This window comes from Limanda limanda, chromosome 23, assembly GCF_963576545.1.
Source record: "Limanda limanda chromosome 23, fLimLim1.1, whole genome shotgun sequence".
Lineage (NCBI taxonomy): Eukaryota > Metazoa > Chordata > Actinopteri > Pleuronectiformes > Pleuronectidae > Limanda > Limanda limanda.
The window spans coordinates 5,709,965-5,730,175 of NC_083658.1; the positions used below are offsets into that span (position 1 = coordinate 5,709,965).

Genomic DNA, 20,211 nt, shown 5'->3' on the forward strand with positions numbered 1-20,211 from the left:
CTCTCTTTAATTTTCTTCTCTTTTCTCTCTTTCGGTGACGCTCAGATAATAAAAATGCTTCACAGTCCTCAAAGTGCGTTAGAAACACTGCGACCGAAGCTCTGCGTAGAGCAAAAACCAGGAAGAGAAATATCCTGTGTCCAGTGGCTCTTTAACAGAAAACAGCTAATTGGCCAAATATTGCACTTCCAGTTGGCCTGTGCGTTTGTCACATAGACTTTAAACAATGAAAGTCCTCCCATATCCAGAAATGAAGCCAAAAACATCCCATATGCGAACCTCGCCATCTTGACCATTTGGAGCCAGAGTCTGGTGATTGAGCCACGGCAGCGAGTTCCCATCGATGCAGGCGCTTGACCAATCGTGAGTCAGTCGCCGCTCTCCACCATAACATTTAAATTAACAAAGTAAAGACAAACTTACTGGAAAAGATCTACTACAACTAACAAAGACCAAGACTGGGTCTCTGTTTTGTCATTAGATCAATCGTTAATATAAAAAATATTGGTTACTCCTGAAAGATTAAAAACTGTAAAGATGGCTGCCGAACACAAACAAGTTCAAATGCTTGGAGACTTCTCACATTGCAGCGGTGACACTTGCAGGAAAGGGAGACACGCACACACACACACACAAGAGCAGAGTGGAGGTAAAAAGTTGTTACTCACAGTTAAAGGAAGACGAGCGAGATTCATACGAGAGAGAAGGAAAAACATGAGGAAACCATATCTACACACCTGGGGAATTAACGATGTAGGGTAGGGGTTTCCTGTCAGGAAGAGCAGGGCCCTGGGATTTTCAAGTCACCCAGAATCAGCGAGTGAACGGAGTTTGCAACATGACAAATAAAACAGGAACTGCATGATGACCTGAAATCTATAAATGTTACTTTACGTTTTATTATGAGATATTATTAAAATCATGAAAATGGGTGGAGGACACACACACACACGCATGGAGGAAGAGGCGACTACTCCCTCTCCTTTAAGCTGTGATGCTTTCTTGGTTGCCATGGCAGCCAACGAGTATCTCTGGTGCTGGGCAGAAATGGGCTCTGATTGGTTAATCAGTATTCAGGCAGCGTGTTTGCTTGACTGGATCCTGCTCTGTTCAGTTAGTGTGTGTGTGTGTGTGTGTGTGTGTGTGTGTGTGTGAGTATGTGTCCATCAAATGTCACTTATCACCTGGGAGATAAATTATTCCTCTCTCTCCTCCACCCCTCATGTTTCTTCATCATCCCCTTCCTGTTGTTATTGTGATTAAGGAGTTGGAGAAGGAGGAGAAGGAGGAGAAGAGGCAAATGAAAGAAAGAGGGGTGGCGAGCAGGGAGAAGTGATGAAGAAGAACGGTTGACAGTGGTAGAATGACATGTGTCTGACCTGTGACGTGCGTACAGTTTAGGCAGGGGCGTTTCCTTTGACCTTTATGAGACGTTTGAACCCATTTCCAGACAAGCACACGTTAGTAAATGACATTTTTCATTGTCTTCTCAGACCTTTGTTGGCCTGTGATAATCTAGATCCTGAGTCGGAGCCCTGAAAGAATACATTTCTTGGATCTTTCAGTCTTTCTCCCTCAGTCAAAAGGAGAAAATTAGATGTAAAAGCAGTAATTACAAGCACGTATGTGTGTGGGGGGTTCGATCTTAACCTTTCAGAGGGATTGACAGTAACCTGGTTGCCATGGCAATATAATGAAACTGCCGTACATATCGCTATAGTGTCAAAACCTCATTTTTTTTTTTCATCTAATATTATAAGATATTAGATGTTGGCGTCAGTTAAAAGCTACTTTGAGAGCCGAGGAAAATCACCTCACATGAGACCATTAAAAAAATAAAAAAACACCAAGGGAAGTGATGGCAGCAAGAGAGTCGAGCTACATGCTGCACTACTTATGTTCACGGTGGCTTGAAGTGGCTGTGATGACTGTGAAAACCATCTATGATGCATGGCTCTGCATGTGTGTGTATGTGCGTGTAAGTGCGTGTACTGGAGCGCCTGTTGTCTTTGATGATAATGAGGGAGATGGAAACAGGCTCTTGAGTGCGCTCTGAATGCCACCTCAAACACATTGCCTCTGCAGTGTGTGTGTGTGTGCATGTGTGTCCGCGCTCGTGCGAGTTTGCAGAAGATAAGAGACCCACAAATCCCAACTCGATGCTGTTTTAATGAAATTAATCAAAAAGACAGGAAATCGAAACATTTTGTGCTGTGTGATAACAAAATGTCATTTTGCTTTGCGGCTATAATTGGCTGCTTTTTAATAAGAGATTACCGTGCAGCCATTTTGCTTTGTGCATAATGGAGTTTTGGTGTAGCTGCTGGCCAAAGGGATCTCATTGGTTAAGGCAAGCCAAGTAACATACTGAGTGAATGTGGTAATGTGCATCCACTAAAGCTGAAGTTCATTTAATTTGGTTGATACCATTAAGTTCGTTGATGAGTAGTGTGACGTGTTTGTTTGAACGTTGTGGCACCGGTGACCTGCCAGGCCAAGTTGATGCATCACATGTCAGTGTGACAGGAACTACAAAGTCTGGATGTCACCGTGTTCACGGTACCAGAACAAACTAAGGAACAAATTACCTGGGATGACGGGGGAAGACCGGAGACTCGTGAATTCTCAAATCGTATCTTTCAAAGTAGCATCTGAGCGATATTTGCTTTGAATTAGAGGGGAAGCGTGCAGCATGTCACTGGATATAATTAAAGTTTGACTCCTTCCGAAACCCCTTCCCGCTAATTAAACACCATGTTCCCTTCAAAGTACACCTCATTTACATTACATTTACATATGCACATTTTAATTGGCTTCACCTAATTACAGTATTTGCTGGTTCATCTGTCACTTAAAGGAGGCCAGACACCATGTGTGCATGTGTGTGATGAGCATCTTCCTGCCTGTCAACCTTCTCTGCATGTGTCTGTCCCTCCAGCTCTCTCCATTCTTGAGCTGCCTCCATCATATTCTGCTACGTAGAAAGTAACTCGTGGTGTATTTCCCCATCTCTGTTACTCTAGCTACAAGGCCACCCCCCACCCCTGAGGTCCTCGGTTTATTGTCCAAGGGTCTATGAGGAAGGCTTCTAACCATTTGAGACATACAGCTGGACATTTGAATATTTGCTTGCTATTTGTTCAGATTTGAACCAAGATCCTTCTGGTTCAAAGACCTTTAGCATTACCTCCACACTACAGAAGAACAATGGAATAACTTCAATCAGGTGTCTGATGCATTGGCTCAGACGGTTTGATGAAAACTTGGTGGAAGGTCTGGTGAATCTAAATTGTGGGGGGGGGGGGGGGGGGGGGCATTACGCCTTTATTGGTTGGACAATAACTGGGAGATAGAGAGAGAGAGAGAGAGAGAGAGACACATACAGAATATGGAGTTTAAGTTTGCAGACATGGCGAGGAACATTTTATGCATACAATTCCTGAAAAAAGAAATACTCCTGAAGAGCTAATTAAAAACTAGACAACTGCATTTAAAACAAAAACCTTTTACCAGCTTCCTTAGCAAGGGTATATTTCGTTAAATGTGTGACTGTAGCAGCTGAATACAGTTCTTTGTCCACTTCCTGAGCAAAGTCAGTCACCCCCTGCTTCTTTTCTGCTGCTGGAATGGCTGATAATGCCGGCTGCCCTTCAGTCAACACCGAGGATGAAAGTGTGCGAGTGTATGAGATGCTGGGATGCTGACAGTGAGAGCGCTTATATTAAACACATGGAAAAAATGCAGTTCTGCCGTGTATCAATGTGTGTGAAAACGTGTGCAGAGAGTCAATCAACGAGTCCAGTCACGCTTCCTTTCTATAAATCCTTTATTCAATATCGTTGTTTTCTGTGTGTATACAATGCATTGGACACAAACTGTACAGTGCAGACAAACTGTTTGCATAATATGTATGGAAAGGTAACTGTACATTTACTGACAGACAGAGAGAGATTTCCTTTAAATGTTTGCACCACTCACATTTCCCTGTGGCTCACAACTAGCACAGTTTGCACTGGAAAAATACAACAGGAGATGAATATATTTAATGTGACCTCCTTCATCTTTACACTATACATTAAGTAATTCCGACAAAGCAATTTTGGTACAACTATATGCACAAGTTTGTTGTTGTTGGTTGTTTTCTGTTATTTCCCGACTCGTTCTCGGAAGGTCACACCACATATCACAGTGATAAACCTAGTTTGTTGACACCGAAATTTTGATAAGGGAAGAAAGTTGAAAATATAAACTACATTGGATGGTAACAATGAGATAAGTGAATTAAAATAAATGATAAAAGGCGTAACAAAGAATAAAACCATGTAAAATCAAAAGATGGTGCTTGATTTTTTTGTATACACAGAGTGGTTATAAAGATGGACAACTGTAAATCATTGTTAAAAGAAGAAGCAAAGACTATCAAGCCATTACTCTTTTAATCTTGTGATTTTCGTTTAGTATTCCTGTTTTCAGCCGCTGGAGTTAGGCATTGATGCTCTTGTTTGCCATAATTTCACTGTCTGACATGCATTAGTGTAACAACGTTAGTGATGTGAAGTCATTTTGATTCATTATTTCTTTCCTCCATTACTGCAATAATGGATCATGTTTAAAAATCATACGTCTTTGTAAGTTGTTTCTGTAACCACAGGGAAATGAACGTAAAAGATCTTTAAAATGCAAATATCAAAAGTCATCGTTGCATCTGTCCGAGTGCAAACCAGTGACAGGAATGAGCCAGAGGCAAAGTTTTACTGGTGCTATGCTGTAAATGTTTGTTTTGTTCGGATAACACATTTCCTACATTACCACATGCATTACCCCCTCCCCCTCCATCATCTTTCCTCTTTTAAAAACCATGCAACAAGTGGGAAACTGTCCAAACCGAGAGAGGAGGAGGAGGAGAAAAGAGGAGGTGGGAATAAGTTCTCTGGCCGCATGATTATGAAACGAGCAGAGAGCGAAAGCTAGCGTAGTTACAGTGAACAGAAGACAGGGGGATCAAATGATAATTGAAAGTAAAATTGGATGGAGAGAGTGTGTGCGGAGGGTGAGGGAGGTGAGAGGATTCAGAGAAAGAAACAGCTGGGAGGAGAGCACATTTACCCTTGTTCTTTCTCATTCTGATGTAATAAGGCAGCCTTTTGTAAGAGGAATAAAGGGGAACAGGGGAAAAAGAAAACCTGAGGGAGACAAGCTACATCATGAGTGCACTGCTAAAGCATTACATGTTCCCGTGTCTCCGACGTGCACCCGGTCACGTCTTTTACGTCTCGTCCATTTTGTGGCTCCCTGATTTCAGAGGAGAGTAAGATGGCTACATGTGTACCTGCCATGAAGACATGAGTGGTACTTGGATGTGGAAATTAAAAGTGACCCAGGATGTCATGATTGCTCACGTCTAATTAAATCAGCTGCTCTCTTCCTGCACAGCGCTCGCTGTTAGACGTCTCATAATTGCAGCCCTGGTACCTGGCTAACCACCAGTGGGGAGAAATTTCTCAGGAGACGCTGACAGTAATTGCGCCTTCGTTGTTTGAACCAGGAACTGTGATTACAAGCCTGGAACTGCTATTGTAGCACAGGCTTTGGTCAGTAGCCAGGAAACCAGGCCTTTTTTCTCTGGCCTCAACCATAATTATATCTTGTCCCACAGATCTTTAATAGCGGCTTTCACAGGATGTGAACCCTTCTGCAGGCCTAACAAGCCGGGCCTCTCCGATCTGAGGGGGATTTGCCTCCTGTTCCTCTGCCAGTAGTGTAGCACAAATTAGCTGCTTGATAATCATTCAGTGAAGAGCAGTTGGCGTCCTGGAGTCATGCTACCGGCTGCATCTATAGATGGTCACGAAAGAAAAGGCTCCTTGGAAGGACACAGGCAGTCGGGAAAACATAAGATGCACAAAATAAAAATAAAAAGGACATTTACAGACCTGATTGTCAGGTTTTTTGTTTTTTTTTATACCTTTTTTTCCAGTGTCACAAATAGTTGATTAATGGTACATCCACATATCTTTGACGTTCACAACACTGGTCACAAGGCTTCTTCTTTTTTATCCCAATTTGCTTCTAAAGTAACATCAGACAGGATGAAGCTGCAGTTTGCAAATGTTGTGTAAAACTGCTGAGCTTTTAGCTACAGGCGCCCTGCATCTCACACCTTGAGCTCGGCTGGGGAGGAGAGACACTCTCAGTGAATGTCACACTTTCTGATGGACTAACATCACTTGTCGAGAGTACTTCAGTGTCACAGTTTGGTCGACACAAAAATGGAAAATGCTCAACTCTGAACCCTCTTGAAACTGTATTTTTCTTCCTACACATTTTGCCATTAATAACTAAGTATTTTGCAACTGGTTCTCTAAGGTTTCATTTATGCTGCCTTAACGTTTGATAAGAGAAAAATAACTGCTTGCAGACCTCTGTGCACACATCCAACACAGGGCAGCGCAGAGGCTGGAGTTTCTGACTATAACAGACTTCTGTCCTTGTGTCCTACGCTTGAACCATTGGCTACACTCCCCCCCTCCCTCCGATTTTAATTGGTACTGCTCTGTTTCATCCGTGTCCATAAGATGTGCACAAACACGTACGATAATAACACCAGAGCACGGACAGAACAGATCGTTTCCACAAAGTTTTGTGTCTGTTATTCTAGTGTTCAATGCACAGAAATGTATTTCTTGATGAATGGATAGAGACACCACATGGGAGAAATTATGTCGGACACAAACTGTTTCTTCAGATTGCTGGTTAATAACAATCCAGACTGGGAGGGAAAGAGTTTCTCACCACAACGGAGATCACGGTGGTTGCCACAGGAATAAAATACACTTCTTGGACAAAGTTTGGTGGAAAGGAGGCATGAGGCTCAGTCGGTTTCTGTATACATATCTAACGTGAAGCATTAATGAGCCTTAAACTGATTTCTTCCAATACAGAACAGAAAGGCCACGAGCTGACACCAGCACGAACACACTGGACAGGCTGAGTTTACGTAATGAAAGCTGACCAAGCTGCACACATCCAGAAGACAAAGCTAATGAGATCAGAGGAGAGAGAGGAAACAATGTGCTGTGTTGTGAAGGGAAAGAAATGTGAGAAATGCCAATTAGAAACACTGTGAGCCACCGAGCATTCTCACAGTCTCTTCAGTTACGGAGTGTAATCCTCACAGCGGGACGACACTCAACACGTTACAGTGGCCTCACTGGCGTGCAGCGTCTCAGCTGCGGCACAGACACGTGCGGCACCTGTTGCCGAGGCTGGCGTGTGCAGCTGATTTGGGCTGAAGCTTGTTTGATGTCGGAACAATTGGGAGGATTAATCGCGCAGCCTTGATTTTTGTCAAGGGCGGCTGCTTTGTCTCATTGTGTCTTTGTACTTCTGGTTGCGCCGGTGATTATTTCACTCCGCCCGAAATTGGGAAGCAAAAGAGACGCAGGGTTTCTGTGTCATACTGAATATATTCATCAGCATGTGTCTGCCTCATTGTCATTGACACTAACATGAATTGTGGGATCACAGTATTATTATCTCCTCAGTGGTACGACTGGCGACTGGTGTAACTTTTTGAGGAGTTAATTGCCGTCTAGACTGGATGTCAGAGAACGAGGGGTAAACAGAAAGGCCCGGGTGTCCAACAGGATTCAGGTCCAGAACAGACTGCTGCCATGTTGACTGTCACAGTGAGAGGGACAACGCTTGGGAATCCATTTCATTTGATTTTATGCCTTCTAGCTTCACGTTGCACACACAAAACACATATTTTTCCCCTGTGATCAATGAGAGCTATTTGTTTTGTAATGGTTTTGCTCCAGAAAACACATTTCGTATACTTTTAAATTAACAGTTTTTAAAGTGCAGGCTTATTTAAAGCCACTATGTGAAGACTTTTAATGCGATTACAGCGCTATTCAAATAAAGATCCATGGTCCTGCAGAGAAGCAAGCCCAACCATGCATAAACTAATTTAAATCAAACAAATAACAAAGAAGACCAGATCTGACAGGGCCCATTAACAGTCAGATCTGTTCCAATTAGGCCCTGTTTCAAATGCTAAATGGATCACCTAGCTACGGGGGAAATATATTTTTCACAGTTCCAAAATTATTTTACTTGTGATCACAGCTGATTACAAGTTTGCTCGGATCCTCTCGGAATATCAGATAAACTGACGCCGAGACATGAGACCGGTGTTGGAAATGTACATTTCCCTCAAGTATCAAACTTGAGGACATTTTGAGGCACTTGTACTCTAACTATTTTAATTTTCTGCTATTAACTACGTCACCATTTCAGTTTGAACTTTTCACTCCACTACATTTATCCAACAGCTGTACTTATTTTTCAGATTAAGATAAAAAAAAAAAAAAAATGTGACAAGCTTGTAAATGAAAAGCACTTTGCACATTTACGAACTGTAAAGACAAGAGCAACATCCTCAATGAACGACATATTTAAATACTACGCGAGACCCAATGAGGTCACATTTTCTTCTTTCCTTCTTTGTTAATCGTGTATGACCTCTCAGATTGAGGGGCATTTGTGCTGTGCACCTTGTTTTGGTTCCTAAGCTCTAAATCGCCATTTTAAACCGAACATGTATTTGTGTGGACTTAGCCTAAGTGGGCCACTAAAGCCCTCAAGTGCTTATTTGAAAGTTCTTGGAAAGTATCTGCACATAGTGGCTTTATCACCTTCATTTACCCTGCTAACTCTTACCCTCATTTCAACCATATATGCTACTCCATGTAAACACTGCTACTGTTCTGCTTGGACGCCAGCACGCCCCCTGTAATCTCTGTGTTGCTACAGGGACTTTGTGGAGCTCTGTCCGCTTTCAGCTACACATCCTCTCCGGAGCTACACTTGTGTCAGGAATCGTATCAGTCATTCAAGGGAGAGAAGAAATAAAACAAAAAAAAGAGAGGTAGAAACTGAAATACATTTTTTTGTCTGTTCAACAATGTAGCTCGATAATCACTAGTGCTTTGTGTGTGCGGGATAATAAACCACCGAACAGAGAGATTATAAAGGAATGCTGAAAAGGCAAACATGCTTTAAGCTAAGTGGTCTCAAATAAGAGGAGATATACTGCGAGTGATGAAAATCAGAGACAGCTTAACGGGTGTGTTTGCCTCGTATGTAATGCACAGTGCCACTTTAGGGTACATGTCATTGTAAGCTTTCTACCGAATGACCTGTGCCAAGTCTTAATCGAATCATCAGTGTTTGTTCTCCCTGTCACATGTTTGCTGATGCTTTTAATCTGCTTTACTCAAAGATTGAATCCCAGCGGTTGAGTATGTGAAGCCACTAGTGAGCAAGCAAACCTGGCAACAGAAAACCGTGCAGCGAGTGGAGGAAACAGGGCCTCGATCTTATAGATAGATTGTCACAAAAAAATACCGGTGAAGACGATTTTTTTTCTTTTTCCTTTAAGAAGTCTCTAATACGAGGGCATGCCGCTGTCCCAGTTCCAAAATATCTGGCTGGCAGCGGCCCGTCTTCTTCCTCCTCTTCCCACCAGCCACAGCGCTCTGTCCCCCCGGCCCCCGGCAACCTGATCCATCCAATAGGGACAGAGGTGAGGCGGGATGTGCGGCCCCACTGCTGACCAGTCAGAAGTTGAGTTGTTGTTTGTGTTTGTTACCTTATGTTGCTTGAATTATTTTTTTTTTTTTGAGAGCGCAGCAGTGGGGCGAGTCTCTGGCTTTTCCCCGGCCTTTGGTCAGACAGAAGAGGGCGAGAAAATGGAGGCGGGGTTATGTCGCCTCCTTGTTGGGTTTGCTGACTGGTTTGCCGCCGTTCATGACCACGGGTTCGCTGGTTGTGCTTTTGGAAGGCGGGCCCCCGGCGACTTTAGGCACCGCCTCCCCTACATCGTGCAGTGAAGGCTCACGGTACATTGCAACTGGATGAGCGGAAGGAGAAAAGATTCAAAATCAGAAAACAAACTCCAAACAATAATAAGTTGAATGCATGCATGTGCAGTATGTTACCTTCTATAGGTTTAGGCAGGAAGTGTGCAGCTGGTTTGGTCTTTTTGACCCTGTTGCCCTTCATGACCTGACCCTCTTTGTTGAGGCCTAGAAACCAGGCCCGGCCCGACTCCTTCTGTCTGTAGAGCATAGAGCTGTAGATCACGTAGTAGTTCTCAAACACCGACTCCTTAAACTTACACTCTGCTGTAAACAGTTCCTGAGGAGAAACACAAAGAGACAGAAATAAATTACAGTGTGTTCAGTGTGAATGTGTTTTATTCCACAAAAAGAATACTGCATTGTTGCCTAAAAGAAATCAATCAAATCATATTAAGATCATTGTAAGAAAATACAAAAAGATTGGTTGAAGTGTTCCGCTTGTATTTTTTCATTTTAAGCATTTTTTTGGCCGCATTTGTATCTCAACAACAAAAATAGTGATTTTAATTGCTGTTTGTTTTTCAGCAGGATTAATCAAAAGCTGCAGAAAAGACTACAATGAATTTTTGTAGAAGGTTGTGGCATGACTCAGGGAAGCTCCCATTCAATTTTGGAGCGGATCCGGACAAACAGCCTGCGATCCATGTGTGAATGCAGCTCCTGGGGAGGAGAACAGCGGATGTTTAGGCTAAAAACACAGTGTATATGACGCCTTTCAGGTCGAACTGGACTTTTCTCTGCCTTATTGTCTTTATTGAGAGGAGAGTACAAGTGTGAAATGAGGAGAGAGAATTGGGGATAGACACAGCAGCAGGAGGAATCAGGATCCATATGTGTTTGAAATCAGCTCATTATTTGACATACAAGTTAATATTTGTTGCTGTACTGGTCTCAGGAATCCATGTGGGTTCAAACTCACCCATTAAACCTCTAGACAAAATCCTCTCACACAGAACTGGGAACATTTCTCTGGTCAGAAAGCTGCTATTAAAAAATATGAAACCATATTGACCAGCAATAGACGGACAGTAGCAGCAAAACACTCTCTTTATGGTGTATTGCTCAGACCCGTCTTTCTCCCCCGACACTCCCTCGGTGTGCACATGAATAAGAAACTAAACAGATAAAGGGAGAAAAAGAAGATTGAATTCTGGGGACACAAAGCCCAAAAGATTCCAACCACCCACCCACATCTGCTTTGCCGTTATGTGTCAAAACTCTCCTCCATGGGTGCTGGCACCTCCAGCCGAGCATATTGCAACACAGAAACAAGGTGTTATTCTTACCGGGAGAGGGGGAAAATTGTCTCTATCTAGTGTCTGCTAGACGACGGATTCTCAGCGAGTAGAGAAGGCAGCCTGACATAAAACATTCTTCTTTAGGGGAGGTCAGAGAAGAAGAGGACATTTCCTCCTGCAGTTTCTCAAGCAATAGTGACATCTTAAAGCCGAGGTCAATGATGTATGATTTCAAGTATGAGGTTTCCACCGTTTTCTCATATTAAGTGAATATAGTCTGGGATAGGAGGGCTTTTCAAGGATGTGCAACTATTATTATTTTAAATGAATAAGTCAATAAAATACTGGAAAAATTGATTTGCAATTTAAAAAGCAGAAAATATTTTTCATTTTATCTTGATAAATCATGAAACCAGTGAAGAGGAAATTGTGTAAATATTCAAGATACAAACAGTTTATCTTTCCCAGTACATATATTATATTGTTAGCTTCTCTTGGTATTTGGACAAAGTTAAGTTATTCATCGTCTTCCGCTAATCTGAAATTGGGTCTCGTCAGAAGGAGGTTCCAGACATCCCTCTCCTCAGCCATGTTTTCCAGCTCTTAATGAAGCTCCCCACATATGTCCGAACCTCTACATCTAAGGCCCAACCACCAGATGTAGGAAACAAATTTCGACGGCTTGTATTTATTTTTGTATTCATGACCGTGGGTGAAGGTCGAACTGCAAATCAACAGGTAAATTGAAAGCTTCTCATCTGATCTTGATCTGTTTCTCTTTAGCTGATGGATGTGATGTTGTCAACCAGCAGGTCTCTAACTTTGCTTTGCGGGTCAAACCATTATCAAAGCAGTTTTGAGTGAAAACCAAAACAATGAGCTAATAGAGTAGATTTGTAGCTGGGGGGGAGTGCTGAGTTATTCTCTCGTCACTAAATGATTCACTGTTCACATTAAAACAACAGAAAATAATTGTTTTAATGGACTTCCTGTCTTGAGCCAATACTTCTTATCAGACACAGATTTCATAAATGCACTATCATAATTATCTAGCATTTAATGACGCACACATATTCCTCATCGAGACGTCTGCTGAGGAAGTGAAAAGCAATAATGGTAATAAACTGCTCCTCAAATGGCGGAGGAGTCTCCTGCCAAACCAAACAATCACCCCCGAGGTCCCCAGACCCCAGAATGGGAAGTGTTTGTCTAGACCGTCTCTTATTGGTTGTTGTGGGCCTCTTGCCATCAAGCCACAGACACATTGTCATTCAGCTCAGGTCTGTTGGTCCGAGTCTCATAGCAACATGAGGAAGAGAGGCGACACTGTAGCCGTGCCAACCAACCAGCGCTGAGAGGGAGGGGTCATTGGGTGTGTGTGTGTGTGAGCAGACGGGGAGAAACATGCACACAAACACTTGCAATGGGTATTTAACATATAGTGTGTTACATCTTGTGCTCTCATGCTAACACAGGACGACACTTAATAAGGGTAGGGCTGGGTGGCACCAGCTGCAAGGGATCACACACTGACAGACACACACACACACACACACACACACACACACTTGTGGCTCTAGGGGATGAATGGAGGGAGGTGCAGGAGGGCTCGCCGGGATGGGAAATGTGACTAAATGATTGGCTGGCGACAAAACAAGACAGGTGATAATGAATGAGTGTTCCATTCATTGGCAATGTCAGCGACACAAACAAACACGCCGCCACAGATTAAAGGTTCTCCTTTAGTAACCATGGCTTTGATTTGTGTTAATAGCATAGTATTTTCCGTTCCTGAATTAGATAAACTTAATAATACGTATATTTATTCCCAGCCTGCACCCCAGATTCATTATTCATTCGTTATGGGAGGATCATCTTCACCCATTTCTGTTAGTAAGTGTGGTCATAAATACTTAAATGCTGCTTTTAATATAAAAAAGATGTCTGATATTCGAAGCAGCTTTTATTCCCGACTAAATTGGGAGTCGGAAGAAAGAGTGAACAGTGAGAACTACTTCAGACGAGAGCCTTACAGGTGAGTCATTTTTAACAACGCCGGCTGCCTGAATGTGTTTCTGTCGTCATTTCTAAATAGGTATGTTCTCAAGCTGCCCACAGGAAGATGTAGAAGGGGAGAAAGAATGAATGAAAGACGTGGAGGGTGGGGCTGAGTAGAGCGTGAGGGGGGGCTTGGAAAATAGGACATGGAGGAGAGAAGAGAGAATAAATCACTCGGTGAGGAGGACGACGCCTCCTGATTGGAAAAACAGCAGGGGATTCTCTCTCTCTCTCCCTTCTCTTATCTTTTGTTTCTCTCATCGCTCTTCTTTTTCCCCCCCCTCACTCTGTCATTTCTGTGTGCACTGCCGGGATATAGTGGAGGAGAATACGCCACACACATGCGTGCAACACAACGCACACACAGTCACACAAGCTAGGCTGAATAGGTGCTGTTTTTCAGACTGCCATAATCAGACAGAGACCATTAACATATTAAATATCCTCCAAAGCTCCAAAACAGACTAAATTGATGCAGGCAGCACTTTGTCCCGCATCCATTAAAGCCTCTGCACACCCACACGTGTGGTTAATTACCCCGGCTGATTGCACCTAGCCAGGTTGAAGCTGTGTGGAACAAAGGTGGGAATTTATGATGTCACAAAACTAAAAAAAAAATAACGACCCTCATGGAAGCCACACATTTAACAGGAGAATGGAGCTGTCAGTCAAAACCTAATTTGTCCGCACTCACTTTTGCCTTAAAATGGACATTGAAGAAGTTGTATGCTTAGTGTTCAATAATCTCTATAAAAAGATTCTGCATGTGAATATGCAGATGGAGCGTTCATTCGGACACAGTAAACTCCTGCCTGTAGGTGTGCAGAGGCTTTGAAGACTTCAAAATAAGCGACAACTGGGAAACAGAGAGTTAACTCTTGGCACCAGGCTGCACTAATAACACATGGCAATCAGCTGCCCAGTGCTGACACAGCTTGACTGCTGGCCACTGGGAGCCTCCCAGTAGAAGCGCAACAATAAAGCTTTTAATCCACATTCGATTGGGAACATGTCTTGTTAAAGGGAGCTGGATGAGTGGCATTATACTGTGATGGAGGGCAGAGAGGTCAGGCTGGTGACCCCGAGATCTCACTCTAAAGACAGACTATCTAAGTGACTGCAGATAGACGGATACTTGCAGGTTGCAGGGATGTGCACCTCCTCAAAAATGTTGCTACACAGCACGTCAAAGGGAGAAAGAGCAAGGGGCCGGGTCGGAATTGAACCTACGGCAGCTTGAGGAAAAGTCTTTCTTCTCCCAGTTTTTAAGGAAAATTTCCAGATACTAACCAAGCACGTTAAAGGTTAAAGAAATGTACATAATATCGTCACATTTCAATACTGCAGCCTAAATAAATGATGTATCACCTGAGAGTGGCTGTGGCTGTGTGATGTAGTTGGAATCAATACACTATGAAAAAAATACAAGAATAATCAAAATGATATTTAATAAAATACGCTACTGAGAAACACACCTCTTCAACCTTGTCATGTTTTTTATCATTAATTCAAACTAATAAGTTGTTTTATTTCACCCCTATGTGTATGTAAATACATGTGTCTGCGTTTGCTCAAGTTTGTGTCTGTTTGTGTGCGCTGCTTAGCGAGTGGGTGTGTTTATTTCCAACACCAGTTATTATCACAGCACTAATTACCCAGGGGAATTGTGGGTAAACAAATCATTCTAAAGAAAAGAAGCCCACGGAGAAGAAGGCGGAGGAGTGGAAGAAAAGTGCGACAACAAAAGAGTTAAGAGCGTGGTTAGAGGAGGGAATGTAAGGACATCCTGCGGCCCTGACACAAGGAATCAAAGCAGGAATCTGACTATGATCACACAGTCGCTCTCAGCGTGTTCCTCAACCACTTCATCCAATTACACTGTTATGAAAAAGTGCGGTTCTTAATGGGATCAGGTGCGTTACAGCTGCAGCAACGCGCTGTAAGGACCAGTTCGGGAAAGAGAGGAGCGAATGTCTGTAAACTTCTCACTTCCTTTATTGACTCAGCTCATTATATTCCATGGTGTCGCTCTTTGAGTGTGATGTCTGCGTCTGGGCCCTGTGCTACTTTAATGTCATTGTTCACAGAGCGGCACCTTTGAAAAGTAACTCTTTCCTTCTCTAGTGTGTGTGTATGTGTGTGTGTGTGTGTGTGTGTCTGCGTGAATATCATGACTCACATGGCTAACATGTATTCTCTCTGCCACTCCTCCTCCCTCTCATCTTTCTGGATGTAGACATCACAGGACTCACTCTGTCTGAGTACCGTACCGACTGTGTAATGAATGGAAGCACTCGCCTACGTACACACTCACACTCTTGTGTCAACCCATTCAAAGCAACCTGTTGTAAGAAAACATGTATCTCACACAGAAAGACAGAGAGTAAGAGAGATACAGAAGTACAGAATGTGAAAAGAAAATGGAAGGACGGATGCACAATGTAGAAAAAGCCTCCATTTACTACAAAAAATCTCAAATGTGTGTGCAGTGCATCAGCACTAGAGCTAGTTGGTTCACAGGTAGCACAGCAGCATGACGTGGGGAGAGGGAGAGCTTGGAGGACATGCAGCACAGGGTCAGGTCAGAACCCTGAGGTCACTGCAGGAGACTCAAGCCTACGTTAATGAGGGGTCAGGATAAGTATGTGTGAGATTCAAAATAGAGCTATATTTAAGCACCAATGATGCGGGCGATGTAGATGATTCCACTCTGTGGGAGGCCATGAAGGCTGTCCTTAGAGGCCATATAATATCATATGAGGCAGCAGAGAAAAAAAAATCTAAGAAAAGATTGGCTGAAATTGATGATCAACTGACCAAGTTAGAAGTTTCATACAAAACCAAACAGAAAACAGAAGTACTTAATAAAATGTTTACGGTATGAATATAATTCTATAATGTCAAAAAGTGTATCAAAATTACTAGAACAAGTTAGACAGAGATATTTTGAGCTTGGCGACAAGCCGCACAGGCTGTTAGCTCGCCAGCTGAGGCAAATACAGGCTTCCAGAGCCATACATTGTTTCAAGTCTGAGGGAGGTACCTTACATACGGACCCGATGAAGATCAATGAATGTTTTGCCGATTTCTATGCTAATGTCTATCAGTCACAGGGCGACCTAGATTTTCAAGCTTTTGATACATTTTTTGAGAATCTGGATTTACCTAAATTATCATTGGACTCGGCTGATGTGCTAGATAAAGACATCAATCTGGATGAGATCACGCAGGTTATTTCTTCCTTCCCTAATAACAAGGCGCCGGGTCCAGATGGTTTTAACGTAGAATTTTTTTAAAAATTTGGCCCTAAGTTGTCACCTCTGCTCTTACGCATGTTCAACCATACGATGCTAACTTCAGGTTTGCCGCCTACCTTATATAGAGCAAATATTTTGCTAATCCCAAAGCCAGGCCGCGATCCTCAGATGGTGTCATCATATCGCCCGATTTCATTATTATCCATCGAAACCAAAATTCTGGGAAAAATTCTGGCCAATAGACTTAGAGATTGCATATGTTCCATTATACATCCAGATCAAACCGGCTTTATGCCTGGTAGACATATGCATTTCAATCTACGCCGCCTCTTCAACATCTTATATGCCAAGCATTCAGAAGAGGCAGTTGTTATTTCACTGGATGCGCAACGCGCGTTTGATCAAGTAGAGTGGCCCTACATGATGTCTGTGCTCAAAAAATTCGGATTCGGATCCTCCTTCATGAAATGGATTGAAATAATTTATTCACATCCGACCGCATCAGTTATTACTAATCAGAATATTCTGATTATATAATATATAATATATATAATAATACTCCATTTGCAGTTCACCGTGGGACCCGTCAAGGTTGCCCCCTCTCCCCCTTTTTGTTTGCCATTATCATCGAACCACTTGCTGCTAGTATCAGGCAAAGCCCTTTAATCTCTCCCATCGACATGTTTGGTTATAAACATCATCTTTCGCTATATGCGGACGATATTCTCTTGTTCATTTCCCAGCCACAAGTATCAATACCTCCTCTCCTGACTCTCATCGATAAGTTTGGCAGTCTCTCAGGATTCTCTATTAACTGGGAGAAAAGCGAACTTATGCCAGTCTCCGCATCATTTAACAACGCATATTTGCAATCCATTCCATTTAAAAAATCCTATGAAGCTTTTAAATATTTAGGAGTGACTGTCACCAAAAACCCAAATGATCTCCTCCGAGTGAACTGGCAAAGCAAAATTGACCAAGCTAAAACCAATATCGAGTTTTGGAAAACCCTCCCAATATCCATGATCGGAAAGATAAATGCAATCAAGATGATAGTACTACCCCGCTTTCTCCATCTTTTCCAATCCATCCCATGTTTTAATGCGCAGTCATATTTCAAGCAATTAGACTCAATTATAATACCTTTCATCTGGAGTTATAAAACAGTTAGAATCTCTAAAAAACACCTATCAAAACCAAAGGATGTAGGAGGTTTTGCTTTGCCGGATTTTAAGTTTTATTATTGGGCTGCGCACTTATCCATTCTCGCATGGTGGAAGAAGGGTCCCGCTTCTGAGGCAGACTCCTGCCCTGCATGGTTGAGTATGGAGCGAATGCTTTGTAAAAAAACTTCACTGTCCGCTCTTCTTAACAGTCCCACTGCTGTTAAAAAGGCATGCTTTAATAACAGCTTTGTAATTGGCAACACCATAAGAATCTGGAAGCAGATAAAACATTACATTGAGGCTCCAAAAACCTACTTGGATACCCCAATATGTGAAAACCATTCCTTCTTACCAGGTCTGTCTGATAGTGTTTTCCTTCTCTGGAAGCGGAAAGGCATTTGCAACATAGGTGATTTGTACATTAACGGTATTTTTGCCTCATACTCACAACTTGTAGCTAAATATGACATTCCTAAATCTGACCTTTTTCGATTCTTTCAAATTCGGAATTATGTCAGGATGCATTTACCTGGCTTTGAGATACTGGTAGAGCATGAGGCCCTTGAGGCAATAAACAAATTTGAACTTACTGCTAAAGGGGCAGTTTCGTTCTTTTACCGGATCTTGCACAACAATACACAGTTGAACACAGCGAGTCTTAGACAGGCATGGACAGATGAGCTGAATGCAGAACTGGAAGATGAAATATGGGATGAATGTTTAAAAAGTGTACATGATTGCTCTGTGAATGTCAGACATTGCCTTATTCAGTTTAAGACGGTGCATAGGCTCTATTATTCCAGAGAAAAACTGCAAAGTTTCTTTCCTGATGTTTCACCCATTTGTAACAGATGCAAGTCTATGACTGGTAACTTAACGCATTCTTTTTGGTTATGCAGTAAACTGTACACATACTGGAAAAGTATTTTTCACTGCTTCTCTACGGCTTATGGGAAATGTTGGGAGCCGGATCCATTTGTAGCCATTCTCGGGGCAACCACCCCTTTGTCTTCTGCCAATAAATATGAGAAAAAAGCTATCCTATTTGGAACTGTGATCGCGAAGAAGATAATTCTTCGTGGGTGGAAGTCTGACATTGCACCCACGTACGATCAGTGGTTGAGAGAAATGGCAAATATGCTTCACCTGGAGCGACTGAGACTTCATAATGAAGACAGGGGAGACATATTTGATAGGATGTGGGACCCTGTACTGCAACTGTTTCAAGGAAAGGACTAAAGTATGGATCATTGTGAAACGCCTGATGTGTGTATCTTTTAGTTTACTCTTCACTTTGTGTAGTCTTTTGTAAATTTGTATGTTTAATTTATTGTCATGACTGTGGCTTCTGTTAATTCATTACTAGGATGTGCTGATCCTGTTCATGCTTTTTAGTTTATTTGTTAGTTTGGGGTGGGAGTTTTTTTTTTTTCTTATCCTTTTCTTTTTTGTTTGTCCTGTGTTCCTTTTTCATTCTGGAAAATAATAAACATATTTAAAAAAAAAAAAAAAAAAAAAAAAGTATGTGTGAGATTCAATAGTGGAGGATGAAATTTGAAGAGATTTCATATTCTTTATAATAGTGAGTGTTATTTCTTTGACTTCATTTCAGCACCAGGAGCTGTCCATGCTGTGAAGCTTCACCTGTATATTGAAGGATTTCTCAAATTAAATCTTTTTTAAACTAAAACGACTGCAGGGTATTTGCCGACCCCTGCAGTACTTAAAGACGTTTCTGTGTCCTGAAGATATCTGGACTTAAAGAGACAGAAGTAGAAAGAGAAGATAAGAGTATCAGCAAATAAACAAGAGGAGCAACATGCGGATGGAAGAGACGGATCGAGAGTGGACTTGAATTGATGGTGTTTGGGCTCCCGGGGCCTCTCGAGCAGACAGACCGGGGCTCTAACAGTCTGACTCAGAGGAGTTGGCATGGCGGAATTCATTTCCATTTCTTATCTTGGTTGGTGGACAGTCAGCACTATTCAGATTTCAAAAAGATAACCTCACAAGAGCCTCAGGCATGATCTAGACATTATGACATGACCGTATTTATCTCATTACATCCACAAAATGTACTTGAGATTCAAATGTTCTTGTTTGTCTCGTCTGGGAATTTTTCTGCAACAGGAAAGCCTTTTTAAATCCTGTACATCATTTCATCCCTCACATATTATTGTTTATCCTCCCGTCTCACCTTATTCTTGTAGTAGTAGGAGTAGCAGCAATAGCAGCGTATTAGAGGAAACTCAATTTCCTCTGTCACCTCTGTGCCGACATCCTGACACCTCCCTAACAACCCTGAGACATACACACATATGCACACACACACACAGACATGTGCATTTTAATACATTTCTGCACAGTAACACACTCTCCTCACTCTATTCGCACATAAACACACACCAAGTCTCAAACTCATCAGCACCTTTTTTTTTCCAGCCCCCTTTCCCCAGCATGCTCCATAATTATCACATTGCAGCTCATTGCACTGTGCCATCTGTTAGTCGCACACACGTGCACACACCAAAAACCCACACACGTGCACACGCCGCACGTGCATGCA

At 42.4% G+C, this 20,211-nt stretch overlaps 1 protein-coding gene across 2 annotated transcripts in view; it reads right to left on the reverse strand.

Annotated features, from left to right (window-relative positions):
- Positions 1-9,767: 9,767 nt before the first annotated feature.
- The window catches only part of LOC132996775 (fibroblast growth factor 14-like), a 43,234-nt gene continuing 32,790 nt past the window's right edge, over positions 9,768-20,211 (reverse strand). For both annotated transcript variants that reach the window (XM_061067131.1, XM_061067130.1), the window contains exons 4-5: positions 10,005-10,203; positions 9,768-9,916 (exon numbers count right to left, since the gene is read on the reverse strand). In XM_061067131.1, the coding sequence (XP_060923114.1) occupies positions 9,768-9,916; positions 10,005-10,203 (348 nt within the window). The remainder of the gene's footprint in view (positions 9,917-10,004; positions 10,204-20,211) is intronic.